This window comes from Plecotus auritus (genome assembly GCF_963455305.1).
Source record: "Plecotus auritus genome assembly, chromosome: 7".
NCBI classification, from domain to species: domain Eukaryota; kingdom Metazoa; phylum Chordata; class Mammalia; order Chiroptera; family Vespertilionidae; genus Plecotus; species Plecotus auritus.
In genome coordinates, this window is record NC_137774.1 from 143,382,557 (window position 1) to 143,403,486 (window position 20,930).

Genomic DNA, 20,930 nt, shown 5'->3' on the forward strand with positions numbered 1-20,930 from the left:
TGCCCTCTTGAACTTCCAGTTTAGTGGATATAGACAATTAAATAAGCAATAATGAAAAAGTGTAGTAGAAAAGAAAATAATGAAATGGCAACATTTGGATGGATAGGGGATTGTAAATCATAGAAACTTATCCAAGTAGTGGAATTTGAACTCCTGATATATATTACAGGTCTATACTTTTTGTTGCATATATTTAAACTTTTGTTTTCTCCTTATCTGATTTATTTTTCATTGTATAGGAGTTTTGGATTTTCAATTGGTCAAATCCATCCATCTTTTCCTTTGTGGTTTCTTCCTTTTGTGTCATGCATAGAAAGGCTGTTTTCCACATGAAAATTATATAAATATTCATCAGTATTGCCTGCTAGTACTTTTATATATTTATTTATTTGCTTTAGCATTTTAATCTTTACTGCAGTCAGAATTGATTTTGATAAAAGTTATGAGGCATAGATATAATAATTCCCCCCAAATGGCTAGCCAGTTATCTATCTATCTATCTATCTATATAAAAGCCTAAGCAACTGTCCGACCGGTCAATAGTCCAACCTGTATCTATGACATGCACTGATCACCAGGGGGCAGATGCTCAACACAGGAACTGCTGAGCTGCGGTGACTTGGCAGCTGCGGTTCTCAGGTGACACACCCGGAAGCACAGAGGAGGGAGCCCGATTCTGGGGTACATTACCTGAGAACCGCCCTCTCGCAATCTGGGACCCCTTGGGGGATGTCAGAGAGTCGGTTTTGGCCCGATCCCTGCAGGCCAGGCTGAGGTACTCCACTGGTGCATGAATCCATGCATCAGGCCTCTAATACTAATATAATTTACTTAATAATCCAATCTTTCCTCAGGGATTTGAAATGTTATTTTTATAATATACTCCATTCTTCTATGTTCTTGGGTTTATTTCTGGACTTTATATTTAATGCTAATGATTTATTTTGAGCCAATACCACCACTACTCTTTTTCATGCTATCTATAGTTACCTGAAACTTGAGCATTTTGCATTTGGTGATATTCTAGAATACAAAGAAATGATAGACATTGCTTAGGGATGTGTGTGGGGTGGGAAATTAATCTGGATGATATCCCTGATCCTTTCAACTCTGAGGTGTCCAGAGTCTGAAATTCATATAGGATCATTCTTAATATGGCCCATTTGTTTGCTAAGATAAATTAGATGCTTTTATACTTGGTTTCCTCCTCTCACTCTAAAGCTCAGCTTTCAGAAGGTGGCAGTAATGCCAAACAGTAAGTATCAAATGTTACATGGAGCACCAAGGAGCCAAAGGATCTGGCAGGATTTTAGAATCTCCCCACGAGCTTTCATTAGAGGAGGCAGCAGGGCTGTGCTACTTCTAAAGTCTTCTTTGTACTCCAGAACAATGGCACACCCAGAAGAGTGCCGTGAATCTGTCCTCGATGTGTGCAAAACATTAGTGGACCCATATTTTAAAGTGACACATTGGCCTTCCAGGCATTTCTTTACAAACCTTATCCAAAAGTGTCTTTGGGCCCCACCACTGACTGATGCAATGCCTAGAAATGTGGATTTAAACAATGTGATCGTGGTGGGACCGGGTGATTTTTATTTTCTTTATACTTAGTGGTATTTTTCATATTTCCTGCAAAGAACATGTATTGCCTCATAATCATAAAAAAAAAGAAGAAGAAGGCAGCATGGGGCATTAAAAATATGGTGGTAAAGTGGAAGATTGTGTGCCAGAAGCAGCTCACATCCTTTTCTTTTTCAAGCATGTGGGTACATGCAACAAAAATGGATTCAATGTTCTCTCCTTATCCCTAGAGATCAGCTCAGTGTTATTGCTAATCTGGAAGCAGAAGCCAGCAGGAAGCTGAGACATTAGAACTCTATCTCATGGAATTACACCTGAGAAAGTCCTTTGGTGGGAGAGGACAGGGGTCAGGCTCCTAAAGAGACACATTGGCATATCTAATGGGAGACTGTGAATTACCTGTTGCAACTATGAGCCAGTGTAGGTTATCAGGACTTTGAGGACTAAATTTAATTTTAGGACCTGCCACTGAAAAAAGATCTATAAATCTTGGAGTGTGTCTAAGGGAACTACAAAACTGATCAAAGGCTGGGAAACAGGCACTATGAATAGAAGATAAAGTGGTTGCATTTATTTACCTTAGGTATGAAAAGCCTAGCTAGGGAATTAGACAAATTCCCATCTCCATGAAATGCTACTATGGTCCTCCCAATCATGGAGGTGAGACCTGAATTTATTAACAGTCTTCAGTTGTACAAAGCACAATTGCACAGAAGTTAAGTGTTACTTTTACGCTGAGACTAAGAGACTAAGGCTAGAGTGAGCACAAATTAACCAAGCAGAAGTGATTTAGGCCAGGCATTTAGAAGAACGTGCTGAACACCAAGGTTAGAGTTATCAGTTAATAACTGCGCATGGATTAGTAGGAACTAGAATGAAGCTAAGGGTTTAATATAGTAGAAAGATGGGAGAGGACAGAGACTAAGTGAGAATGTGCCAAATTAGGCTATTTCATAATCTCTAAAACAATGGACCTGAAGTCAATTAACTCCAGGGGATAAAAATGAACCACATTCAGGAAAGGACATTAAGCTTTAATCAAACCTCATTTATGAAAACCAGGGTTTGCAGACCAGGTAAATCTGGGAATGGTTACCTGCTTTGCAGGGGAGTACTCACCTGAGGTGTCTTTTAAATAGCATATTCCCACAACTGTTTGTTCTACAAGTATTTGATTTAAAAAATTGTGGTTTTCTTGGGTAATTTTCGAGGATACTTCATTATATGAAGCCAAGCATACCTATAATCATGCATCCATTACCAGTTCATTGGAACACAACTCTGACTCTACGAATAAGGCCAACAGCCAGCTGGTGTGATCCACACAGCGACCTGCATAGCCTTTGAGATCTCTTCCAACCCTTTAATCCTTTCAACCTGAAAAACCTAGAAGACAATTCCAAAGATTATTTCCACAACACTAGATACTATGTTGAACTATATGAAATTGCCGTTTCTTAGGTCAAAACAGTCAAATATCAGCTATTTCATGTAATTCAGCCTAATACAATGATTATTCCAGTAATTTGTCTGTACTTGTCTTCATCTTCACTAAAGCTAACGGCTTTAATATACTTAGTTTTCAGGTCAAGATATTGGTGGGCATGTAAATGCCTGTGTACATAAGTAGGAAGAAATTATAGGGTTGGGATTAAAGATGTGCTTTGAATACACCACTTATAGGCATCTTGATCCTCCTTTTATTATACCAGAGACTGGTGCCTCTTGTCTGACTTCAGGATTTTTCAGACTACGGAAAAAAGAAAAGAAGTCCAAAGGCCTGATCTGCCAACCTATGGGAAATTCTGTCTGGGAAATGGGCCAAAGAAAGAACAGTGGGGAATACAACAAAATGTGTAGCATGTTACAAGTTTAGTGGAGGAAGATCACAACAAAGCTGTGAGCAGAAAAACAGCACGTGGCTTCCTCCTTTCTAAAGTATAGTATTGCTTTATGTGTCCTGCTTTCAAGAATCTGCATAAGGTAAGACACCGAGTACACATTGGAAAAGTCATATCTGCATCGTCATCTAAAATGAGACAAGCTTAGCTGAACTGAAAAGATTTTATTAACAATGTAAAATGTTAAATATTTTTACGATCTGAGCTAATTCCAGCATGCCCTAAAGAGTTAACACTATGCTGATGCGCAGACTTCATGCTTCAGATTTCAATTAGAACAAAATGTCATAATATTCAAATTTTACATTTGAGGGTAATTGTATATGTTACTACACCATTTCCTAACTGGATTACTTCATTCTCCAAGAAGCTGAAAAAGACACCATTGGATTGAAAGGAAATTAGTTGCCGATATGCACTGTACGAAGGTATTAGGATTATTGTGTATTTACAAAATTTAAACATTTTTCATAGATGGTCTTTGCTGCATTATAAATTAAGATATTTGTCTGTTGAAGCTCTTAGATTCTGATGGAATGGAAGACTAAATGTAAATGAAAGCAGAGAAAGCAATAGGTGAGGTGGTGTGTTTGCTTATATTGTTTCTAATGATATTGATAGATTGGATTTTAACACAGTTTTGCAGTTTTAAATGGATTTCTATGTTTAAAGACTTCTTCCACATAAGATAAATTTTTAACATGAGATCAGCAAAAGTTATAGGTTTACTAGTATACATGAAATGATTTTTCTCTGTATAATCCATTTTAAAAGACCTTTAAATAATTTAAAAATAATAATTCTTGCATCTGTCATGGTATGGTTTGGAGCAGACATGCACAATGTCGACTTTAAAAATCCTTTTAAAAACAGCCTGCTTTTTGAATCTGTGTTTTTGTTTTTTTTTCCCCTTGACAGCAGCTACTTTCAAATGTAAAATCATTTAAGAGGGTAGAGAGTGGAGAATAAAAGTAATAAGGAAGCATAGAAAACATAGTCAGAAACCAATAACTGTGGTTCAGCTGTCTGGAGGTCCTCGGCGTCTGTGGTTTTTTTTCAGGTCTCCCCTGGGGTGGGTTTCCAGGAGGAATTGTCTAGCTTGAGACGAGACAACATAGCCCAAAGAACCTTCTCTTCCGTCTTCTAACCAGAGGGTAGGAAGTTAGATTTAGAAGACTGCTGTCATCTGTGATGGGACAAAGTACATATGAGTGAGGTACAGACAAAACCTTCTTGTGAATTGGCTTTAAAAATCCACCATCTTTTGAATCAAGGTTTATTAACCTTATCACTATGGACATTCTGAACCAGATAATTCTTTTTTAATTTTTTAATATAGTTTATTGATTTTTTACAGAGAGGGAGGGAGAGGGAGAGAGAGTTAGAAACATTGATGAGAGAGAAACATCGATCAGCTGCCTCCTGCACACCCCCTACTGGTACTTGCAACCAAGATACTTACCCTTGACCAGAATCAAACCTGGGACCCTCTATCCACTGAGCCAAACTGGTTAGGGCCAGATAATTCTTTATTATTGGGGGCTGTCCTGGGCATTGTAGCCTGTTTAATAGCATCAGGGCCTCAACTCACTAGATGCCAGTAGCAACTCCCCCACCAGTTGTGACAATGATATGGCCAAATATTCCCTGGGGGAGGGACAGAGAGCCCACAGTTGAGAACCAGGGCTTGGAATTAAATGTAAACTGCTTAGCTGCCATCTTTCAGTTGGGAAAAGTATAGATTCTTGGGAAGAGCCCACGCTTTGGGGAAAGTAGGCTTCTTTTCTAAACTTGCCTCTGCTATTTACTAGCTCTGTAATTTGAACATGCAACTTAAACTCACTCAGCTTCAGTTTCCCCATCTGTCAAATAGGGTTTAACATTGCTTAGAGGAGGATTAAGAGAAATAATCTATGAAAAACATTTAGCTTGGGTGGATACCTTGGTGCCTAGCGGAGAGGAAGCACTTAGTAAATAGAGCTACTATTATGCAGGAAGGTCACCTTGCCTCCATTCACCTACTTCATGTCTCAGGAAGAAGTGTCAACTATTCCCTGTTTAGTCTTCCTCTCCCACTTTCTATATATATCCATAACAAGGGCAAGAGAAGCTGGCCAGCTGTTGAATTCATAACGTTTTATTTGAAAATTTTTCCCATGATGACAAATAGAGGAAGAAATAAGCCTGAAAACCAAATCTAGTTTAAGGGGCTGGGTTTTAGGAAATAGTGCAGTTCAAAGAGAGGCTGAGTAGAAATATCCTGCTGGGCAGAACTGGCCAGTGTGGGTCCCAGAGGCTCGAGAAGGACCATGAACAAGTATGCTTTTCATGGCCAACTGGGACTGTGCTAGAACATGGTGAGACTGGAGCTAAGGGCAACCCCATGGCTGGTTGGTTTTTACTGATGACTGAGCCTAGGCGCTCAGGAAACTGTCAAGAACAAAAAGAGTCCTGGCTTTCGGGTCCTCTTGTGTAAATTGTGTCATCCCAATGCTCAGGCCTTTCTTCCCCTTTCCCAAAGGTTCATGTAAGCAACTTAGCATCATACTTGTAAGAAAATTAGCATCACTCACCAAGCGGACAGTGTTCCTTGGAATGGTATGTACTATGTTATACATTTAGATGAAACTGAATAGCAAGTTGGATCCAGGGAAGAAAACAGGTACCTCAGCTGGGCACAGCAAATTAGTCAAACACAGTCCACTTTCCCAGTCTCCTCAGATTAAAATCCTTTCTTAAAACTCACATTATGCTAACATGGAGGGAAAAAAAGACTCTCTTTGTCCTTTCCATGGTGAAAAATAATTCACTATAATCTGGATGTCAACATTTTGAGAGCTAAAAACAGGATGTCTTTCTTTTATAATTAAACTTGCCCTAGGGAGGTGGAAGAGAGTAAAGGGGGAATAAAGGTGGTAGAAGGAGACTTGACTTGGAGTGATAAATACACAATACAATGTATAGATGATATATTATAGGATTATACACCTAAAACCTACATAATTTTAGCCCTGGCCAGTGTAGCTCAGTTGGCTAGAGTGTCGTCTTGTAAACTAAAAGGTTGTGGGTTCGATTCCTGGTTAGGGTATGCACCCAGGTTGCAGGTTCAATCCCTGGTTGGGCGTGTATGGGAGGCAACCAATCGATATTCCTCTCTTGCATCAATGTTTAGCTCCCTCTCTCAAATCAATAAAAAATAGTTTAAAACCTATATAATTTTATTAACCAATGTGACCCCAGTAAATTCAATAAAAACATAAAAACATATACACACACAAAAGCAAAAACAAATTTTACCCTAAATAATTAAGACATTGAAAGCAATGTCAGAGAGTCTATATGAGCCAGACTTCTCAAGATAATATCTCAGAGATGAATCATGATATATTTGGAACAGAAAGATAGCTCACTTTCTCAACATTTTTCGGACTCTTACTTCTTTAACCACCAAATGAGCAATGACTTAACCTAATTGGATATGGCAAAGATATAGCAGATTCTGAAGAGTAAAGAATTTTATCTTTCGATATCTGTTTGGATACTGACTACATTTCCTGAAACTCAAGTTCATCTGCAAATCAATGCTTCCTTGGAACAGAATCACCAGAACTATGAAGATATTTATAGGAAAGAAAGTCTTTGTACTTTATTTCTTTAAGACTTGGAAGACCTATTTCCTGAATTTTCATATATCCTTTCTCCAAACATTTAAGAGATTTGGGGAGTGACCTAATTGGTATTTTATATATTATAAAATGCAATTCTGATATGTACAGTTCTCACTACATGAGGAAATGTCTACTACAATGTTGTATTTACAAAGAAAGTATGCATGTGGATGCTGGGGTATGTGGATGCTGTACATTTGTTCCCATTCTCTCCTTTTTTGTTATACACAGATATTAAAAGACTAGAGGTTCAGTGCATGAAATTCGTGCACTCAGGGGGGTCCCTCATCCCGGCCTGCGCCCTCTCTTAGTCCGGGAGCCCTCAGGGGATATCTGACTGATGTCTTAGGCCTGCTCCCAGTAGGGAGCAAGCCTAAACCATCAGTTGGACATCCTTAGCGCTGCCACAGAGGCGGGAGAGGCTCCCACCACCACAGCTGTGCTCACCAGCTGTGAGCCTGGCTTCTCTGTCCATCAGGGGGCAGCTCCTGCATTGATCATCGGCCCCTGGTGGTCAGTGTGGATCATAGCAACCGGTAGTTCTGCTGTTCAGTTGATTTGCATATTAGCTTTTTATTATATAGGATTTGTACCAAGACTGACAGTTAGCAGAGGGGAGGAGGGTTGAGGGGCTATGTGAAAAAGGTGAAGGGATTAAGCAGTACAAATTGGTAGTTACAGAATAGTCACAGAGATGTAGATTACAGCATAGGGAATATATCATGATAAATAAGCATGGGGCTGGGTGGGTGTTTGAGGCAGTGGGGGACCACTCTGTAAAGTACACGATTGTCTAACCACTATTCTGCTCATCTGAAACTAACACAGAATAATATTGAATGTAAACTGTAACTGAATAAACAGGACTGACCCTTGTATCTATGCATTCATTACAGTGAATGAAAAACCTTTTGTGCTACTGAAATTCTCTTCACTCAGTCTTTATATATATATATATACTAGAGGCCCGGTGCATGAAATTCGTGCACGGGGTGGGGATGTCCCTCAGTCTAGCCTGCACCCTCTCCAATCTGGGACCCCTCAAGGGATGTCCAACTGCCCATTTAGGCCCGATCCCGGGTATTTTGGTATTTATCCGATTTGGATAAATACCCAGAAATGGAATTACTGGGTCATAAGGCAGTTCCATATTTTGAGGAGCCTCTATACTATTTCTTACAGTGGCTACACCAATCAGTGGCAGTCAGACATCCCTCTCACAATCCAGGACTGCTGGCTCCCAACTGCTCACCTGCCTGCCTTCCAGATTGCCCCTAACCACTTCTGCCTGCCAGCCTGATCACCCCCTAACCACTCCCCTGCCAGCCTGATTGCCCCTAACTGCCCTCCCCTGCAGGCCTGGTCACCCATAACTGCCCTCCCCTGCAGGCCTGGTCACCCCTAACTGCCCTCCTCTGCAGGCCTGGTCCCCCGCAACTGCTCTCTCCTGCAGGCCTGGGTCCCCCGCAACTGCCCTTCCCTGCAGGCCCAGTCACCCCCAACTTCCCTCCTCTGCTGGCCTGGTCACCCCTAACTGCCCTCCCCTGCAGGCTTGATTGCCCCCAACTGACCTCCCTGCTGGCCTGATCACCCTCAACTGCCCTCCACTGCTCGCCATCTTGTGGTGGCCATCTTGTGTCCACATGGGGGCAGCCATCTTGTGTGTTGGAGTGACAGCCAATTTGCATATTACTCTTTTATTAGATAGGATATATATATATATTTCACTTGTGTGAGTACTATACACACACATAAGCAAGCATAGTACTCACACATAAATAGGAAGTGTTAGGAATGATAAGAAAGTGTTAGGATGTTGAGCAAAGAACAGTCTGCCTATTAAGGATGACTGCTGGTTTGGGGCATCTTTGTTGAGCATTGGTGACACCTTAGCCTAGCCCAGAGCTTGTCTGATTATCACCAAGGGCTGAGGTGACACAAAAGCTCAAAATTTGTTGGCAGACATTCAGAGCAGCTTTCTACACCACAGGAAGCTGACACCTGCAGTAAATGTTGAAATTCACAGAGCAGTAAGTATGCCTGGAACAGTTTGAAGCGAATTAGAGTCCAAGGAAAGATGTCTTTCCACATTGATTAAAATCCTGTCTCTGAAGTAATGGCTGACCAAAAGAATGTGAGCAAAAGGGACTGTTTCCCCACTCATTCTAAACTTTCTGGGCTACTCCACTTGACCTTGTTGAGACATCTTTGATTTTTATTACAAATGTTTGAAATTTTTGTAGCATCTTTTCTCCAAAGTACATACTCTCAGAGAACTGTAACCTAGGAGAATTGTAAATGTGAAAATAAAAAGTGAGAAAGGAAAGGGAAGGAAGGAATGCATAGGAGAATGTGAAAAAATAGACTAGGAAATTCAACCATCAATTATTTCAGATCTTAGTCATTCAATGTTTAATTCTTGGATGCTACTTGAGCCACTGGAGTTCTCTAAGGCAAAATGATACCATGTTTCTATTGCTCAAATTTCCTTAGCTAATAAAGGATTTCTTATATAAATGATATGACAAGAAATAGGAAGACATAAAAATGAGAAGTTTTCAGCCATGGCCAAGCATACCAAAAGGTTGCAGGTTCAATTCCCCATCAGGGCACATACCTAGGTGCAGGTTCAATACACAGCCTGGGTGAGGATGGGAGGCAACTGATCAATGTTTCATGTTCTCTCTCTCTCCCTTCCTCTCTCTCTAAAATCAATAAATATATCCTCTGGTAAGGAAAACTTAAAAAAAGAGAGAGAAGTTTTCAAATAATAACCTGAGTTTAAAGCTATGTTCTCAGGTAAAGTCAAAAGAAGTACTTATAGCTGAAACCGGTTTGGCTCAGTGGATAGAGCATCGGCCTGCGGACTGAAGGGTCCCAGGTTCGATTCCGGTCAAGGGCACGTACCTTGGTTGAGGGCACATCCCCAGTAGGAGGTGTGCAGGAGGCAGCTGATCGATGTTTCTCTCTCATCGATGTTTCTAACTCTCTATCTCTCTCTCTTCCTCTCTGTAAAAAATCAATAAAATATATTTTAAAAAAAAGAAAAAAAAAAAAAGAAGTACTTATAATGGCCAGTGAAAGACCTTCAGTTAACCCAGTGGTTCTCAAACATTAGCTTCCTCAGCATCGTCTGGGGGCTTATTAAAGCACGGATGGCTGGCCCCACCTCCAGAGGTTCTGAATTGGTAGGTGTGTGGTGGGACCTGAGAATTTGCATGTCTTACAAGTTCCCAGACCTGCTGATGCTGCTGGTCCTGAGACCACATTTGGAGAGCCATTGAATTAGCCAAAGTGCATACTCTGTATCAGGTATAGATGGATTCTAATAGAAAGATGGTCCTTGGCCTCAGGGATCTTCCTTTGAGTAACTATGAGGCTTCAACATTAATGCTGTAAGAGAGTTACAAATACAATCTTAAGGGAATTCCAAGTGGGGAAGTTACTCCCAATTGGAGGAAGAATGAAGAAGGAAGAAGACATTCGTGAATCCACAGAGGCCTTGGTATTCAGGGTGGGCCACAGGGATGAGAACTTGGACATTTGGTGAAATAGGGGGTAGGCATTCTAGATGGAGAGAGTAATGTGAACAAAGGTAGCCTGAATTTGGGTCCAAATAAACAGTCCAGCCTGGCTGAAATGAAGGGTATATGAAGGAGGGGATAGTACAAAACAGAACTACTAAAAATTCCCTAAATATGGCCAGCCTCCCCCTGCCTCTCTGCCTTCATATATGCCATTTCTTTTTCCAAGGAAATGCCAACCCCCTTCTTCAAGATTAGCTCAGACATTTTTCCCCCTGCAAAGTCTTTTCTGATTGCTCCATGCTTCTGCATGCCTTCTGTAAACAAATGCCACAGCCCTTCACACATTATCTGCTTGTGAATAATGTGTTCAACCATCTTTTCCTAGCATCCTATAAGCAACTCTTCATAGAAGCCTTCATAAATTTATCCTTGCTGCCCCAGCTCTTCATCTCCCACACACTCCTCAAACCTTCTTAATTAGGCTTCCAGGCCCCAAGTTCCAAGTAAGCTTCTGCCAACATGTATGTCATAAGGCTCTTTAGATTTTCTTCTTAGTCCCCCTGGAAAACTGCTCCTTTTCCCTCAGGGAAATGCCTTCCAGGACTCTTCTCTATGCACATTCTCCATGGGTGGTCTCATGCATTCTTAGAGCTTGAATTACCATTATGCTGCTAATGCTTAAATCTGTATTCCCAGTGCTTCCAGTTTACATGTCTCCCCTCAGCATAAGACTGGTATGTGTATCCACTCTACACCACTGGGAATTGCTCTTGGAGTTCCCTCTATGTCCAAAACTTCAATTGTCTTCTATCTCTACTGCTCCTCCTCTGTTCCCTCTAACTTAGTGAATGACACCATCATTCACTCTGTTTTCCAAATCTGAACTTAGGTTTCATCCTTGATTTTGCCTTCTCCCCTATGCGGCCCATCCAATTGGTCATATCATTTCCTCCTGCCCCCTGGCTTTATCCTGACTAAATCCGTTCAATGGCTTCAGGATAAAATCCATACCTCTTACTATAGCTTACAGGAACCTTAAAGATATAGGCCCACCTATCTCTCTAGTCTCTCTCTCAAGCCTCTTTTCTAACTACTTTCCCAACTAATGAAGTTCTTGTAGTTCATCAAAATGCCCCACTCTGCCGAAACGGATTTGGCTCAGTGGATAGAGCGTCGGCCTGCGGACTGAAAGGTCCTAGGTTCGATTCCGGTCAAGGGCACATACCTTGGTTGCGGGCACATCCCCAGTGGGAGGTGTACAGGAGGCAGCTGATCGATGTTTCTCTCTCATCGATGTTTCTAGCTCTCTATCCCTCTCCTCTCTCTTCCTCTCTGTAAAAAATTAATAAAATATATTTTAAAAAAATGCCCCACTCTTTCATCTCCTCAAATGCCTTCACATATCCAGGATCTTCTGCCTATACTATCTTTTTTCTATCTCTTTCTTTGGCTAACTCTGATTCATCCTAAGAAATCTCAGTTCAGATATTTTTCAAAAAGTAATTATCAATATCCCCCATATTCCCAAATCTGGCTAGGTGAGAATACAATATGCACTTGTAGCAACCTGTGTCTATGGCATCATTATATTCTAAGCACCACTTTCTTTGTCTTTCCAGTTGTGTGTGTGTGTGTGTTTGTGTGTGTGTGTGTGTGTGTGTTAGTTGTTTGCAGAATTTACATGTTCTACCATGAAGATTCCATCACAATTTCTGTGATGGGAGGCATATGTCATTTGAAAGAAAGTTCTAAGGTGATTCTTATCTGTTCTGTTAAGATGGAGAGCCTTGCCAAAACCGGTTTGGCTCAGTGGATAGAGCGTCGGCCTGCGGACTGAAAGGTCCCGGGTTCGATTCCGGTCAAGGGCATGTACCTTGGTTGCGGGCACATCCTCAGTGGGAGGTGTGCAGGAGGCAGCTGACCGATGTTTCTCTCTCATCGATGTTTCTAGCTCTCTATCCCTCTCCCTTCCTCTCTGTGAAATATCAATAAAATATATTTAAAAAAAAAAAGATGGAGAGCCTCTAAGGGGAGAGACATCCTCATCACCTAGCACAGCATTGGACACATCATAGGTGCCTATCGCGTATCGAAAAATGATGCGAGGGCAAGAAGCTTGCTCTTCCTTCTCTTCCTTCAGTAGACAATGAGCAGGCAGTTAAGGTTGTGAGTGGGGGCTCAACATAATCAGAGTAATCCATTAAGAAACTCTTGCGTGGTCAGTGATGCGTGCGTCAGACTGGAGGAAAGAGAGTGATTGCATGTCACACTGAATCCTGCACAAAAGGTTGTAGACATTACAAAGGGTGTGGAGCTACCAGTAAAACTGCCCAGAGTAACATTCAGGCACCAACTTAAAGCACAGAAAATTTTTATGGAAGGCCCTGGGCGAAGGACCCACAAGGTCATTTCCAGGCTCGAAGATGGCATAACTGTCCAGTGTTCTTCTGCCAGATGTCAGACTCTTCTGCCTGACATATTACACTGGTTCTGGGCTTGGGGGTCCAGAGGAGAGCACATCAGGGGTATGAATCTGCGGAATTGTTCCTACACCCACTTTAGACTGGAGTAGGACTGTCCACAGGAGGAGACCCATTCTAGAGCAGATACCATTCCTGACGAATTTGTTTCAGACTTATTCAAATGCACGGTATTAACAACCAAATTCTAGGCAAGAGTGAATGTACTAACACACCCCCACAGCATTTATTCAGTCAGAATTTTAGAAAAGGTGAAACTGTCTTTCAGGCTAAATTTATTTCCACCTATTTGTTTTGTCTGATTACAGCGTGCATTTAGAAGATACTTGTCCTTCACTTTCCAATCTCCTTTCAGCCTTTGTCAGTGACCTTGTGGGTTCTCCACAGGTGTCTCCATTTGTAATCCACTTGACACAGCAAGACAATCATAATTAATGAAGCTCCCTACAGCACTGCCAGTGACCCAGAATGTAGGACAGGAGAGTCACTGAAGCAGTGGAGAGAATGCGGGCTGAGAGCCAGGAGATCTGGACACTGTCTGGAGGAACAGGGTGGCTCACTCTTTCTTCATGAATCTCTTTGTCTCCAGTCTTAACCTGAAAGGCCCTGTCTAAAGTGAAGGCATAATCATGAACCATTAAAATCGCTGTTCTTGGCCACCTTCTGTTATTTGCCAGATATAAGATCAATTTAGAGTACACTGTTGTTAAGTCAAGTTTTGCTTGTGGCAGGAAGCGGGGGAGGATCTGATGAAATCTTTAAGCGCCATGATAAATGCAGAACAGTTTCTGATTTGAGGACGAGGATGGAGCCTGGGGAACAGGGGAGCTGAGCATTTCCAGTGTGGGTTCCCCCAGCACTCGCCTGGCAGAATTTTCACATGGTCAGGTTTTGAGAAAGGAAACAGAGGGACAAGGAGTAGTATCTTTTCCCTTTTTCCCCTCTGCTTCAAATACACATAAATGGAATAAAAAGAGAAAGAAAATAAAAAGCCAGAAAGAAAACAGATGTCTTTCTATAATAGTTTCCATCCAGTTAGTATTGTTTTGACCATAAGGTCCCATAGAAGAGAAATGGAATAAAACTCTCTACATTTCACCCCAGACCATTTCCTGCATATATTAACCTAGACTTGTTTAAGAAACAAATCACCTGGAAGGTTATGGGGAAGTCCCTGTGGTCTAGTTCAGTAATAAAAGTCAGAGTAAGGAATCTGGCTGATTCGTTCATTAAAATGGTGCCATATGCATCTGCTAAAAAGTGTTTCCCCTTCCCTGGGGCCTTCTCAGACCCTGGCCCAGACTCACACCCCTTTCTCCACTAGTCAGTTCACAGTGGCATCATGCTGCAAGCGCCCATTAAGCATGCAGAGAACAGAGATGTATCTTCATATGCTAAGGGTTCGCATGTCTCCCACAAATGAAGAAAACTGAATTACCCACAGGACTTCCCTCATTTAAAAAACATTTTAAAATCCTATTGCATCTCTCCTTCCTTGTGAAGTCCTTGCCTTTCCTAGCTTTTTCCTTTTACTGGAATCCCCAAATTGATTCAGGGTTCAAGTCCTGGGTATCATTTATTTGGATGACTATTCTCTTTTCATTCATGTTTATTTAATTTTATTGATTTCAGAGAGAGGAAGGGAGAGGGAGAGCGAGATAGAAACATCAATGATGAGAGAGAGAGACTCATTGTTTGTCTGCCTCCTGCACATCCCCTACTGGGGGTCAAGCCAAAAATTTGGGCATGTGCCCTGACTGGGAATTGAACTGTGATCTCCTGGTTCACCGGTTGATGTTCAACCATTGAACCACATCGGCCGGGCCTCATTCATGTTTTTACTTACAGTATCAATCTTTAATTACTATTATTATATTTAAAATAAAATTATCTTTCTGTTTATAAAAGTGATATATAGTTACACAAAAATATTTATAATATACTTTTTATGATTATAAAAACATCCTAAGTAAGTAAAATGAAATTTTGTTTTTCCATTAATGCATGGTTCAAAAACTGTTGGATGAATTTTAGAGGGATGTAAAATGTAGAGGGATGTTTGGGATGGTCTGGTTTAGAAAAGAGGCTACATGGCATACATGGGATTCAGACTGGGCACTCTGGGCAGTCATCCTCCCGGGCAGCTGGTCGTGAGGTACAGCGAGAGGCCTGTGTGCTGTCGGTGGGGGTAGATTTGCCCAACATATTAGGAAGCTGAGAATAGCTTCAGACATGAACCCACATCCAAAGTGAATCAGTGTTCTGAACTGCAAGCTCAACCTTTCATGGATGCTACATATCATCAGTGGTAACAGGGACTGCTCTCTTTGATGATGACTTCGAGTTTTCCTGAGCTGAGTTGGTGGGGCAGCCAGTAAATAATAGTAATAATAGTTACATCAACAATAGCAACAACACTATATCAAAGCAATTGCGAATGTTTGCTCTCTGTAAGGGTGGTGATAGGTATGTGACATGCATTGCATCATTTAATTCCCACAACAATCTCTGAACCAAGTGATACTGTTATCTCTTTTTCAGGGATGAGGAAATGGAAATTTCCAGAAGTTAAACAACTTGTTCCAGGTCATAAAGTTGGTAAGTGGCAGAGCCAGCATTCAAATCCCAAGTCCCTATTCCCAACCACCGGGCTTATTTCTAGCAACAGACTTGCATGCTGTGGTCACAAGTTGTGGTAAAATACTGCTTTCTTAGAACTGACTACTAGGTCACCAAAACACTGCACCCATGGCTTAAGCCAGTTAGCCTTGGTCACCAGGCTCTTCAGTTTGATACACCACATCCCAGCCTCTTATTTTCTGACACCCGCCTCCAGCCCCTGGGGCTAAGGCCACATGACTCCCCGGCTGCTTTGTCTGGTGTTCTCACTTCCACCTCTCCACCTGCTGCCATGCTGCTTCCCGGGCAAAGGGGCACTCCATCTCTGCTGCCAAGTCCTCTCCCTCCTTGCTCAGAGGCGGGCAGCACCCTGTGTTCCCTCCTGCCCAGGCTTTGCTCAGTGGGAATGATACTGTTTAATAAGCTAGTCCTATCTAATAAAAGAGTAATATGCAAATTAACCATCACTCTGCTAAACCCACAAGCCACGCCCACCAGCCAATCAGGAGCGAATATGCAAATAAACCCAACCAAGATGGCTACGGCCACAGAGAGCAGGAGGGAGGCTTGGGTTTCCCCGGCAATGGAGGAAGCCAAGCTTTCCGCCTGCCCTTGCCGGCCTAGGCCTCCACTCAAGGCTACAAAGTTTCAATGATAGAAGATACATAAACCCAAACAGAAATGGCGGCAGCCACGGAGCTGGAAGGAGGAGGAGGCTAGGGTTGCCTGCAGTGATGGAGGAAGCCAAGCTTCTGCAGCCCTGGCCAGCCCAGGCCTCCGCTTAAGGCTACAAAGTTTCAATTACAGAAGATACATAAATCCCAAGAGAAATGGCTGCCGCCACAGAGCAAGTAGAAGGCTTGGCTCTGCTCCAGGCTACAAAGTTTCAATTGTAGAAGATAAATAAACCCCAGATACCAGGGCCTCCACTTGGGTTGCCAGGGTGCGTGGCCGGCCTGCAAACCACCACAGGCCCCTCACCCAGGCTGCCCCACGCCTCAAGGGAACCCCCACCCTGATCCGGGACACCCTTCAGGGCAAACCAGCTGGCCCCCACCCGTGCACGAGGCATCTATCCTATCTAATAAAAGAGTAATATGCAGATTGACCATCACTCCAACACACAAGATGGCTGCCCCCATGTGGTCAAAGATCCTGCCCCCATGTGGATACAAGATGGCCACCACAAGATGGCCAGCAGGGGAGGGCAGTTGGGAGGGACCAGGTCTCCAAGGGAGGGCAGTTGTGGGCGATCAGACCAGCAGGGGAGGGCAGTTAGGGGTGACCAAGCCGGCAGAGGAGGGAAGTTGGGGCAACCAGGCCTGCAGGGAAGGGCAGTTAGGGGTGACCCGGCTGGCAGAGGAGGACAGTTAGGGGTGACCAGGTCTGCAGGGGAGGGCACTTGGGGAGGACCCAGGCCTGCAAGGGAGAGCAGTTGGGGGGGGACCAGGCCTGCAGGGGAGGGCAGTTAGGGGTGACCATGCTGGCAAGGGAGGGCAGTTAGGGGCAAACAGGCTGGCAGGGGAGCAGTTAGGCATCAATCAGGCTGGCAGGAGAGTGGTTAGGGGGTGATCAAGCTGGCAGGCAGAAGTGGTTAGGGGCAATCAGGAAGGCAGGCAGGCGAGCAGTTGGGAGCCAGCAGCCCTGGATTGTGAGAGGGATGTCTGACTGCCTGTTTAGACCCGATCCCAGTACAGGCAGTCAGACATCCCTCGAGGGGTCCCAGATTGGAGAGGGTGCAGGCTGGGCTGAGGGACACCCCCCACCCTGTGCACGAATTTCGTGCACCAGGCCTCTGGTTATTAATAATAGGAAATGAGCAAAGGGGGAAACCAGACATTATAAGCATGTCAGTCATTTGGGCAGCTTCACCAGGAATTGACAATTTCACACTCCCCAGAGAACCACCGGCCCATTCCCCATAGATTACTGGGGGAAGGGACCAGACAAAGGCAAAAATGGATGCATAGACAGTATAGTTGGGGTGACATAGGGAAGGTGCCTGGCAGTCAAACTTGGAAACGGAGATCATTGACCAGAGTGGGCAGGGCCACTGCAAACCTGCAACAAGTTGGGAATGCATAATCCCCTAGACCCGTGGTTCTCAACCTTTTTAATGCTGCGACCCTTTAATAGAGTTCCTCATGTTGTGGTGACCCCCAACCATAAAATTATTTTCGTTGCTACTTCATAACTGTAATTTTGCTACTGTTAATGAATCGTAATGTAAATATCTGTGTTTTCCGATGGTCTTAGGCGACCCTGCCAGCTCTACTGCTGCCACCACAACGTGAGGAACTGCATTAAAGGGTTGCAGCATTAGAAAGGTTGAGAACCACTGCCCTAGACAAAGCAGCTAGTGCTCTTGTGTGGCTCTTGGAACTCTCTCTTGGCTCTCCTTTGGCTTTGCTCCTGCCCTTGTTCCCTCCATAGCTGCATGGCCCAGGGTCCTGGGGACCCACACACGATGGACTGATAGACTGCAACTGTGAGCACCCATTAAGCTAGCCTGATGCTGTATTGAACTGTGCAGACATGGAATGGGAACTCTGGGCCCTGGCTTTGATCTCAGCCCCGCTGAAGGCAACATGGGACTTCTTCCTTGGTGGGACAAAGGGAAAACGGGAACTTGGAAACTCGGTGTGTAATTCCAGAAATATAAAGCTTTTTACAATATCTCATCCTCCCCTGTGAGCCTCAGAGAATGCTTTTCTTGGGACATCTCAAGAAGCCCACTCCCACGAGCAACCCGCGGAGACACGGAGATCTCCCCGCAGAGAACAGAAGCACAGGAGTTTCTTACCTCTAAAAATCCTCTCCTGCCCTCTATGTACCCGTCTCTAAGGCCGATGCTTCACTTAAGGCTGCTCCAGCCATGTGTGCTTAGTGAAAGTGCTTATTATTAGTCCCTTGTACATAGCTTCAGACCTGGGGCTGCAAAGTTGGGTGCAGATTTAACAAACATGGCCAATGCTATTCTACTGTGTTCCAGAGTTGCTTTAGGAACTGGAGATACAGTAGTTAACAAAAGCTTATAGCAGTCCCTCCCTCATGGAATATCCCTCTTCCCTTTCTGGATTAGGGTGAATACTCCCATAGAATAGTTCTGGAGAAGTACTGCCTGGAATTATCTCCCAGACTTTCTACTTATAGTCTGTGTGTGACTTTGATTAAGTTAGTTAACCGCTATGTGTCTCAGTTTCCTATAAATTGGAAACATTAATAGCATTTATCTCAATGATGTTATTAGAATTAAATAAGTTAAAATAGTTAATAATTTACAGTATTTAGGATAGTAGCTGTGATATTGTGACTTATAATAAATATATATCTATTTGGTCTTCCTCCTAAAACCGGTGAAATTTCTTAAGTGATGAGAGCTATAGAGGTTTCTTTTGTTATGTTAATGAGGAAACTTTTGAAACCGCCTAAGAATGGAGGCTGGTTGCCAGGGGAACCAACCTTGAGATTACAAGGTTGTAACTTTTAGTCCCAACCCTGACCTCCTGGAAGAAGAGAGAGGCTGGGAATTGATTTCCATAACCGATGACCAATGATTTAATTAATCATGCCTGTGCTGAAGCCTCCATAAAAGCCCAAAAGGACGGGGCTCTGAGAGCTTCCAGGTTGGTGGACACGTGGAGACCTGGGAAGATGGGCATACTTGCAGAGAGGTAGAAGCTCCACGCCCTTTCCCCTACCTTGTCCTCTGCATCTTGTCTATCTGGCTATTCCTAAGATATGTTCTTTTATAATAAACCGGTGATCTAGTAAGTGAAAGTTTTCTCTGAGTTCTGTGAGCCACTCTAGCAAATTAAACCCATGAAGGGGGTGCTGGAACCTTCAATCCATAGCCAGTTGGTCAGAAGCACAGGTGACATTGCCATTGGCAAATTGCCATTGGCATCTGAAGTGAGTGTGTGTGTGGGCGGGGGGGGAAAGGGGAGGGGGGAGGGTTGGGGAGGCAATCTTTAGGACGGAGCCCTTGACTTGTGGGATCTGATATTATATCCAGGTAGTATCAGAATTGCTAGGTGGGATGGACATCACGTCCTAGTTGGGTGCTGAATCATAGTGACACGCTTTAAGTTCCCAATGTATGTTAACTATTCCTGTTACTTTATTTAGATAATTAAATGTGTAAGTGGCAGAGATCTTCCTTTGGTAGTATTCTCCACTAGGCTGTAAACTTCTTAAAGGCAAAGGCCAAGACTTCAGTTCTTTTGTGTTTGCCACACCTGGTATAGTGCTTCCACAGCTCGGGCAACGGGTAACTGCTCTTGACTGACAGGGCCAGCGGAGGACACGTCTGCTTTGAGGTCAGGATAGATCTGGGCTATCTTCTGGCAAAACTGTGTTCACCGGAGGGATTCCATTCTCATTATCACATTTTTTTGAGGAAAGACAAATGTACACTAAGTGCTTCCTGTTGTTTGTGTAGAAGAACGTGCTTTAATGTCTCTTGAAACAAGTCCCAAGGTTCTCATGTTAGAAAACATCCTCTGCCTCAAAAGGAAATGACATGACTCACCTTGATTTTTCAATGGTAAAGGCATAGTTTCCCTGAGTTTGCTTAAAAGGTTTTTCATTTCTCGCATGTCTCTGTGAAAGTGATAGAAAGAAAAAAATCATCAGCTGTAAATTTTGGAAATGGAATCTCAGTCTGTTCTGTGATTCAACGGAAGGACGAGTCTGTGCTTAATAGTATTAGCTCTAGTTGCAACAGGCAAATATTGAATCTATTTTGCTTTTATAAGAAAAAACAAACAAACAAAACAAACCCAAGATGGGTGCCTCTGGGAGGAAAGAGAACTAGCCTGGCCAAGATTTCTCTGGGACATTCTGCTGCAGGAGCCCTCATCTCTGCCGTGGGTTGGACCTGGCTGAGATCAGGGAAGAGCCTCTGGTCATGAGGACAGTACTTCAGATTTCCAGGGGGAGGCAGAGGACACACAACTAGAATAATGGGGTTACCCGGGTAAAGCTGAGGCTGGGGGCTGGTCAGATGGCTGTTGTGGTTGTGCAGGTTCACTCCCTGTTGTCTCTCTTTACCAGGATTGGAATTTGGTGTAACACAGGTGTTAAGCATTCACAGGGCCAATACTTATTAAACTGACTTGGAATGATGGGAGAGTATGACAAATTCTGTCAGAG

General features: G+C 43.2%; 1 protein-coding gene across 1 annotated transcript in view; it reads right to left on the reverse strand.

The window, feature by feature from the left end:
- Positions 1 to 229: 229 nt before the first annotated feature.
- Positions 230 to 20,930, reverse strand: part of RGS7BP (regulator of G protein signaling 7 binding protein) — a 102,125-nt gene continuing 81,424 nt past the window's right edge. Inside the window, exons 5-6 of the mRNA XM_080679143.1 lie at positions 20,308 to 20,378; positions 230 to 4,668 (exon numbers count right to left, since the gene is read on the reverse strand). Coding sequence (XP_080535269.1) covers positions 4,577 to 4,668; positions 20,308 to 20,378 — 163 coding nt within the window. The 3' untranslated portion in view covers positions 230 to 4,576. The remainder of the gene's footprint in view (positions 4,669 to 20,307; positions 20,379 to 20,930) is intronic.